Source organism: Octopus bimaculoides, chromosome 19, assembly GCF_001194135.2.
Source record: "Octopus bimaculoides isolate UCB-OBI-ISO-001 chromosome 19, ASM119413v2, whole genome shotgun sequence".
NCBI lineage: Eukaryota > Metazoa > Mollusca > Cephalopoda > Octopoda > Octopodidae > Octopus > Octopus bimaculoides.
The window spans coordinates 32,516,169-32,526,517 of NC_068999.1; the positions used below are offsets into that span (position 1 = coordinate 32,516,169).

The window sequence follows — 10,349 nt, forward strand, 5'->3', positions numbered from 1 at the left end:
GCATTTGTAAGTGTGCTATTTAAACATATTGTATTCATCTATTACACAATGTATTGAGTATTCTTCCTCTTTCATTTACAAACTATTATTCCACACATAGACACTCCTACACACACACACACACACACACACACACACACACACACACACACACACACACACATGCAGTATATCTATAATTAGCCAAATATTGTCATGTTCTTCAATAACTAATCCACCACAGTTAACTGAGCTGATTTTCTATTAAAAACCTTCTGCTGTCATTGTAGTCCAACATTATACTCCAACACTTGTGTTTTCTATTGATTCCTTATATTCTCCATCATCACTATCAAACACTGAATGGATCAACACTATTCATAACTAGCACTGTTCTCAGTGAAATGATTTCAGCACGAACCTGTTTGACCAGTTGGCTTTTTGGCCAGCCGCTCATTTCCAATGACTCTGTGTAATGTCGTTGTGTTATTGTTGTTGTTTCTGGTGTCTTTTATTTATCCACTAAAATCTTGTGTTGTATTGAAAGTCTACCTGTTTTGTTAATCGCCTCATGCTTTTTCTCTGCCATTCCATCACTGCCTCTATTCTATGTATGATCGTTATCAACACCACTACAATATCAATGTAATGAATGAAAACTATGATTTCCTCATCTCCCCACACATACAACCAACATTTCTTCTGTTTGTGACTATTCCAACCATCTGTGCAATATAAGGCAAACATAAGACTGAAACAAGAGAAGGAGTAGGAGGTGCTGTATTTTTAAGTGTCTCTCTGCAGATTTTTCTATAAAGGTACAGGTGTGGCCATGTGGTAAGAAACTAGAAGCAGGCATGACAGTGTGGTAAGAAGCTTGCTTCCCAACCATATGGTTCCGGGTTCAGTCCCATTGTATGGCACCTTGGGCAAGTGTCTTTTATTATAGCCTTGGGTCAACTAAAGCCTTGTGAGTGGATTTGATAGATGGAAACTAAAAGAAACCTGTTGTGTATATATATATATATATGTGTGTGTGTGTGTGTATGTGTATCTGTGTTTGTTCCCCCACCATCACTTGACAATTGATGTTGGAGTGTTTACATACCTGTAACTGAGCAGTTCAGCAAAAAGAGACCGATAGAATAAGTACTAGGCTTACAAAGGATAAGTCCTGGGATCGATTTCTTTGACTAAAACCCTGTAAGGTGGTGCTCCAGCATGGCACAGTCAAATGACTGAAACAAATAAAAGAATAAAATTTAGAGCCATCACTTAAAGTTATGATGTTTCATATACAGATGTGTAAACATATTTGTATATGAAATATAACTTTCAATGCTGGTTCTAAATTCTATAGAAAATCTGTGAAGATAAAATTTAAAATGAGAACATCATATTGCTAACACAATGGTAAGACATAATATTGACTTGCAAGCCTTTAATATACCACATTTTCCAACATAGAAGGCACACTTTTTTTCCCAAAACTTCTCCCCAGAAGTTCTCCTGCAATTTAAATGCTGAAGGTCAGGCTTTGGGTAGACTTGATCACTGTTTTTACTGATCTTGAAAGGATGACAAAGTTGACCTCATCGACATTTGAACTCAAAACACCCAAACACTCACATATATTGTGTATGTGTGAGCATTTATAGATACTGGTGTGAACTAATGTGTCAAGTTTTATAACTGCGTAAGAGAAATGTAACTGAGTGGTTTGCTAAATCAAAATCAATAAAATAAGTATTAGATTGAAATAAATTAGTGATGGTCAGTACTTTTCCTGGTAGAAGAGAAATGTATTGCATTAGTGGTATATAACTTGTTATTTCACAGAAGTGTAACTATCAATCCAAACACTCAACTTATTGGGACTTGGAGCTAAACCTCAAATATAACAGATTGTGTGATATCTATAGATTTTTCATTGGTCGATGTACTATTTGGTCATGTGACTGACATAAAAGTATTTTTCTGAATGTGGTGTGTGTGTGTGTGCGCGCCTGTTTATCAATTGCATATACTCACTTTCTCACTTTTTGAGTCAGAACTAACATTACCTTAACAATCCTCACCAAAATTATCACTAACTACATCAACACCACCTCCACTCCTGCTTCTACAACACCGTGTTTGTGGTAGTGGCTATATTGCCACAAGTTGCTTACCACCACAATGCCACTACTACTATGATTACCATCGTTATCACTACTACCAACACTACGTCATTGTCGCTGTACCACAAGCACTATCACCACCTCTATAGCACTACTACCACCAACACTGTAACCACACTACCACTTCAACTATCAATACTACTGCCATCACACTATATCACCACTACACTTTTACCTCAAGAAACCACCACCAACACCACTGTTGCTGCCACCACTGTCGGCTGGTTGCATGTCTTTAATTTCTACACCTGCTGCACTCTCACTTTACTATGCCCTGTGTATGTAATGTGTGTGTGTGTGTGTGTGTGTGTGTGTAGGACTGTGTGATTGTATGTGTATATATGTCAATGCATTATTTTGCCTAGGACCCAGTGTTCAACTCCGTGTGTATGTGTCTGTGTGTCTAAGCCTGTTTATAAAATTCTTGTCTGCTGTTACTATTTATTAAAATTTCTTACTTTATTTTTATGCAACTTTACTAACCTCCACTCTCCCACAAAACTCACCTGTCTCCAAATTTTGGCTGTTTTTGTTATTGTAAATAAGCCAATTAGATATTTTCAAAGATAACTTTTTTTTTTTTCTTCAGTTCAGTTCCTAATTTCCATGATTTCTTTAAATAAAACATAAAATTATTTTACCAGTCATTATTCTGTTTGTTAGTCTTGCTCTTGTTTTGTTTGTATATTTATGTTTGTTTTAAAAATATTTGTTAATGTTACACATCTCATTGGTAAACAACAGCCAAGACCTGAATAAAAAAAAAAAAGCAAACTATATTCCTATACGTTGTTGACAATTAGAATAATACTTGTAAAAATCTGTTAAATCTCACCATTACAAAGATGGCTCAGATGATGCAGTATGGCATTATGGGTAAATTGATTGGATGACTTCCATCAGTTTGGTGTATATTCTTACATTGCTTAGTGCTGTGTGGGGAGCAATGTTGTGAGGGTGTACATTGTGTGGAGGTGTAGTTTCATAGAGGGTTGTGTGGTAGTGAGGACATATGGTGTGATAGTGAAGGATATGAAAGCTAGTGAGACATTTGTAAATTAAGTATGTGTGAGTATATGTTGCATGTGCAGGCCAAATTATATAGAAGTAAGGGTATGTAGTGGGTAATAAAGGTGTGAGTGAGGATATGTAGTGATGTAATAGCAAGGACATGTTATGTGGTGGTGTAGACATGTGGTATAGTTGTGAGGACATGGGGAATCGTTTGTGATAACAGTATTAAGATCGTGGTAAAAGTGATGTATCAACAATGATATTAACAGATGCAGCAATAATAATAATTCTTTCTATCATTGGCACAAAGCCTGAAATTTGAGGGGGGGGGGGCTAGTCAATTACTTTGATCCCAGTGCTTAACTGGTACTTATTTCATCAACCCTGAAAGGATGCAAGGCAAAGTCAACCTCAGAGGAATTTGAACTTGGAATGTAAAAATGCAGTTTAGCATTTTGTCTGGCATGCTAATGATTCTACCAGTTTGCCAACTTAATGATAATAATCATAATGATGATTTCAAATTTTGGCGCAAGGTCAGCAATTTTGAGGATTGACCCCTGTGCTCATTAGGTATTTCTTTTATTGACTTTCTCTGAAAGGATGAAAGGCAAAATTGACTTCAGTAGAATTTGAATGCAAGGCTTAAAGATGGATGAAATTCCACTAAGTATTTTGTCTGGCATACTAATGATTTTGCCAGCTTGCCACTTTAATAATAATAATAATAATAATAATAACAGTCCTTTCTACTATAGGCTCAAGGCATGAAATTTTGTGGAGTGGAGGCTAGTAATTTACATTGACTCCAGTGTGTACCTGGTACTTATTTCATTGACTCGAAAAGATAAAAGTCAACTTTGGCCAGTTGAACTCAAAACATAATGATGGATGAAATTTCACTCAGCATTTTGCTTGACATGTTAATAATTCAGCTAGCTTGCCACCTTAATAATAATTATAATGATAATAAGAATAATAATGTTTCAAATTTTAATTGTGCTGTTCAAAAATGTAAATTTAATAGAAGATAAAAATATGAAAACAATCTGTAAGGTGATGTTGATTTTAAAACAGTGAAGCTGCAAAGATACAATTTCACCTCAATTGATTACTTTAATGGAGATATTTATATAGTCAGCAATGATGGTTTAATTAAGTCAGTTGACTCCACTCACATATGTAGTCTTTTTCCTTTACAAGTAGAAAAGAAAAAAGATTCTATATTTACTTTTCATAATCTTATTGAAAGAAAAGACTATAATAAACTCACAGAATTTGCTGAAAATGTAGTATATGTGTAAATTTAACCTTTTTGAACTCAGAACATAAAGACAGACAAAATGCTGCTATGCATTTTGCCTGGCAGGCTAATGATTCTGCCAGCTTGCTGCCTGAATAATAATAATAATAATAATAATAATAGTAATTATAATAATCCTTTCTACTGTAGGCACAAAGCCTGAAATTTTGCGGGAGGGACCTACTCGATTATATTGACCCCAATGTTTCACTAGTACTTAATTTATTGACCCCGAAAGGATGAATGGCAAAGTCAATCTCAACAGAATTTGAACTTGGAACATAAAGACAGACAATACCACTAAGCATTTTGCCTGGTGTACTCACAATTCTGCCAGCTCACTGACTTAATAATAATAATGATGATAATAAAAGCATGTGGCTTAGTGCACTTACAATTGCAAGGTCATGGTTTCAATTTTGGGACTGAGTGGTGCATTGCGTTTTTGAGTAAAACATTTCATGTTGCTCCAGTCGACTCAGCCATCATAAATGAGTAATCTTACAATGGACTGGCATCTCATTCAAGAGGAATGTCACTTATACATCATGGGAACTAGGTAATCAGTCCCAAGAGCCCTAGACAGTGATGTCCAGTGGTTGAGGATACTGATAAAAAAAAAAGAAGAGGTTATACAACTGATCTATTGATACTGTTGTACTCATTCTCTCTCTCTCTCTTGCCACTAATATTACACTATATGAGTTAGAATGTACATCTAGCTTATATGTTCCATTTGGCATGGTTAGCACACCTGAATTGGCATAGCTGTTAGTATTGGCCAGAATGCCTTGCAGCATTCATTTTGGCTCTCAACACTTTGAATTCAAATCCTGCCAAGGTCAACTCTAGTTTATTCTTTTATTCTTTTACTTGTTTCAGTCATTTGACTACAGCCATGCTGGAACACCGCTTAAAGGTTTTTTTTAGTTGAAAAAAGTTGCCCCCAGGACTTATTCTTTTTGTAAGCCTAGTACTTATTCTATCAGTCTCTTTTGCTGAACTGCTAAGTTACAGGGTTTTAAACATACCATCGGTTGTCAAGTGATGGTGGTGGGGGACAAACACACACACACACACACACACACACACACACGATAGGATCTGTTCAGTTTCCATCTATCAAATCCACTCACAAGGCTTTGGTCAGCTCGAGGCTGTAGTAGAAGTCACTTGCCCAAAGTTCCATGCAGTGGGACTGAACCCAGAACCATGTGGTTGGTAAGCAAGCTTCTTACCACATGGCCATGCCTGCACCTTTTTTTTTTCTTCGAGGTCAATAAATAAAATACCAGTATTAGTTTCTGTTTCTCTTCAGAAGCAGTCAGTTATGTTCAGACTTGGAGAGGCCCAAAGCATGCTGTATGACATCATTGGTGTCCCTATGATGCCATCAGGAATTGAAGGCTAGGAAAGCAGTACCATCCCAACTAATTCACCTACATCTGCTTTTGTCATCTCAACATTAAACACTTTGTTCAATCTATTCTTCCCCAAACAGCACCCTGCTCTTTGGAACATCTTTCCTGCCATATCTTACTAATAGGCATCAACCAAAATAACAAAAATTTCAATATTTTAACCACTACACTGCTTATTTTTATTTTAGTTTTATACTTTTTGTTGTTTTGCCATATTTTTTTAATAAATGCTTACAAGATATTCTCTCCTGATAGAAAGTCTAAGTAATTCAGAAGTGGAACAGTTAGAATATTGAAAACTGATTTAAAATGTTCCTTCTCAGTTCCTCTCCGATTCTCCCCCCTCTCTCTCTCTCTCCTCTTGGATTTTCCTTTGAATTATACATCTTGTTTTCTTGACTTCTTGTCTCTCTTTATCCCTTCTCTTTCCTTCTCTTGCTCATCACTCTTTCTCTCTCTCTCTCTCTCTCCCTCCCTCTTATACAGTAATTACCACAAAAGACAGTCAATATAAATAAATAATTTAACAATAAAAATCTATAAATTCTGACATTTAATTCTTTTGAATATAAAAGTGTATTTCTGTAGAATTGATAGCATTTTAATTTTGCAGATGAGCCACCAACATTTTTTTCATTTGATCTCGATAGGATATACAATGGTTGTGAGGTCATTGTGTTGGATTACTGAGTACAGGGACAGGTACTTTGACCTTCTTAGTGCTAATGTCTGTGCTTTGTATTTCCTGGGAATGAACATAATTCTGCTTAGCTTGAACTGCTTGGCTGATGAACAGGGTCCTTTCTCTACTTTTTAGCTGAAGCATACATTAACACTTGGAAGAGCATCATCCATGTGTAAAAATAATCATTTATGTTCGTTTTCTTTGCTGGCATTGGTTGGATAGGTTGTCAAAGTCCTTATTTAACCTTTTATCATTTAAACCAGTCATATCCAGCCCAAATATCATACCTGTTTTATGTTCAAGCTGGCTAGAACTAGCCACTTACACCTCCCCTACAATGTCACCTCCCCTACAATAGATAATCACATCATTGAAGTTTTGAAACTACAAGATAATGCAGGATTAATTCATAATGATGTGAATAAAGAAATATTAGATTTGATAACATAATCTGAATGCTAAAGGGTTAAATTTACTGTCGTTGTACGCGAGTCAGAGACCCACATGTTACTTGTACATTCCATTTTGGCATGAATACTACTGCAGGATATTGTTTCTGTTATCAACCTGTTTGCAGAATGTACTGGGTGCATTTTATCATAGCACCAATCCTAGAGAGGTTGCTTTGTTCTCTGCAAGACTAAAGAGTCTTCGCTATGATATTTAAGATATCTGTAGTATCTGTTTTTTGGAAAGCTATAGAGAATTAATGTAAAACTAGACAAAAAGTTTATGAACAAAACAATGAAAATAGACCGAATGGCTGATGCCCTGTACAATAGTTATTTTGTGATATGATTTGTACCAATTAGTAACTAAACCTAGTGTAGCATGCACTGTGGCATCACAAAAACATGTTATTACTCTACAATCACCCATAAATATTTACCCTCTCCCCACGACCATCTCATCTTTGTGGATCTTGCACTGAGTGGAAATATATGTAGTTAGATTTATAGTCGTAACTGTTCTGGTTCTATATGTATTGCTGTGGGGAACAGATTTGCCAAAATTAACCGTTCCTTTAGTTAGTTGAACATTGATGCAAGCATATTAGTGGTTTAAATCAAGCTGTCTTGCATCCTTGGCCAAAATATTAAGATTTTGAGTTGCTGAGTCTGACTAGTTTGAAGTTAGATATTGTTTAGCCTTAAGTCAAATCTTATTCAACTGACATAGAATCAAAGGTGTTCCAGTCCCTCATTTTTACCTGGTCAAAATGTATCTTGGACTACATTATCCAATGAAATTCTCTTTTAAAACAGTAGGCTATTGCTTCATGGAGATTCAGCTGTTATTTTTGACAGATCAGTTACCCGTGTAGAAGGTTCCTCAGTTGTTTGAGTTAGTACCACAGTAATATAATTCACAGCTGTAATTAGTGGCAACACTATAAAATTGATGAGTATTTCATTGGTTTGTGGTGCCAAGTTTAATTCTGTCTGTGGAAAAAGTTATCTAATTTGGACTTCACTTAATATTCAGGTAAACTTTCACCTCTTATCTCCCTAACGTTACAAACATGAAATATAAGCACTCTTCTCACCCCTCCTGGAATCTTTAATTAAGTAGAAATAATTTCACAGCCTACAGATTTATCACTTTTGGTTTCCCATTACTCGTTGGAGATGCATATCCTACTTGTTTGTTAGTGGGATTTATATGAAGTTGCTCTCCCTTTGTGTTATATTTTGGGTTTATAATAGTCAGAAATTAGTTGTTAGATCCAAAATAGGACACGTTATTTTATCATCATCATCTCATTGAGCTTACTTAAAACATTTTTACCCCATACATGGCATCCATCTCAGTCCTGCATTAGTTGAAGGAGGTCTTTGGGGAAGCATCCAGTGCCTCTGGTGATCTACATGTGTTGTGTTCATATATTTACCAAAATGCATTCTTTCATTTCTTAATTGCTTCCAGTATGTATAAAAATTCTTTTCTGTTATTTTCCAGATGCCCACCGGGCATTAGAATTACTTGAGGATTACCACAGTCGCTTGACCAAGCCACAAGACAAAGCTCTAAAAAATGCTATAGAGAGGGTCATCAGGATTTTTAAAAGCCGTTTGTTTCAAGCCCTATTAGGTAAGTGGATTTTGCTTAAGACATTCTTTGTTGATTTTTGTCCAACAGCTGAATTTTCAAAGAATGCTTGGTGTCAGGTATGGTACTTAGTCCCAACACTTTAATGTTCATGGATAGCGGGACATACAAGCATACTGACAAACACAAGCACATAAACATGCATTCACACAAATTAAGAATTAATGGGAACAGTTGATAAACAAACTTTAGAAGTGCTGAATGTGTTGGTAATTTACAGACAAGAAAGTAAGTTTTGAATACAGTATAGCTGTGAAGGTAGTTAAGAAAGAGTGGGTATTTACCCTTAGAAGATGGAAACAAGTTGCCAGCACTGCCTGGAGGCAATTTTTTTTTTTTTTTTATCTTCTAAGGGTAAATACCCAATCTTTCTCAACTGTTTTAACAGCTGCACTTGAAAGAATTAATATTTCAGAAACTTTTGACTATTCTTTTGCATAAAAAATATTACCAGCTATTTCATAATATTCTTTATATATATATACAGAGTGCGGTGAATAAACTGTTGTCTAAATTATGCAAAAATGAAAATAACTCTGATGTCCCGTTTTAACAGATATATTTATCAAAATTACATAAAAATATCTTGAAATACTAAAAAGAAAATTTATTCAATAAAATTGCCATTGGCTTCAACCATGGAGATGACTTTGGAATCTCCTGCGACTCTTCTAGACAGTCTCCTTATTTAAGTTGGTCAATGCTGCCATTATCCTTGCCATCAGTTCATCTTTGGTGTTACAAGGAGTTTTGTTGATCTCTCACTCATTTGCACCTCACGCATAATAACCAAACGGGGGTTGCAGTCTGAGGAGTTAGGTAGTCAGATGTTAGGGGTGATGTGGTCGCAGAATTGTTTGATAGCCATGCCTGGGTCTTCCTGCTTGTGTGGCATGGTGCAGAGTCCTGTTGCCAGACACAGTCTTCCAACAGCCACTCTGTTGACCCAATGCAGCACTACCTCTTCCAGGCACTTCATGTAGTCCTCTGTGTTGAGTTTGTGGCCGTGTGGGAAGATGAATGGAGGCATAACATTGCCATCACTAGTGATCATTCCAAACATCATAATGTTGACTGGATGTTTGATTTTTATCACTTTCGGTACTTGTCCTCAGATTGACGCTCAAACAGTCTGAAATGTTTGTATTGGAGCTTCCAGCACAGATGCAAACCAGTACAGTATGTCGTTTCCAAATTTCTGGTAGAGTGAATTGTGTCATGTGCTGTTTTTCACATAGACAGTGCCCAACTGACCCTACTATACTGTGTAGCCAACAAAATGGAAAACAATGTGCACACATGAAATGAAAAATCATAAAATGGCGACAATTTACCCATCACACCCTGTATCGCATCACACTCACTTTTTTCAGCGCATCACACTCACTCTCACTTCATACTATAACTCTCCGCCTATGGATATAATAATCGATTCCTTTACTATTTCTGTCTCCGATGAAGGGAAGTACTGGATCTTCCCAGAAACAGCTGTAAGACTCTATCCATAAAATATATTTCCAACTTTACCATTGCTCTCTTTATCTTTTTATATATTTATACATACACAGGCTAATACACGACTTATAATCCCCAACCCTGTTCATACAACGACTGGGGCAAAACTAGTCGGTATACAGCACTTACTCGGTATTACCTGT

The 10,349-nt window shown here is 36.1% G+C and overlaps 1 protein-coding gene across 1 annotated transcript in view; it reads left to right on the top strand.

The window, feature by feature from the left end:
- LOC106876507 (disks large homolog 1) overlaps positions 1–10,349 on the top strand; it is a gene marked incomplete in the record, with an annotated part of 700,185 nt that overhangs the window by 110,205 nt on the left and 579,631 nt on the right. Inside the window, 1 exon segment of the mRNA XM_052974679.1 lies at positions 8,542–8,673. Within this exon segment, the coding sequence (XP_052830639.1) occupies positions 8,542–8,673 (132 nt within the window).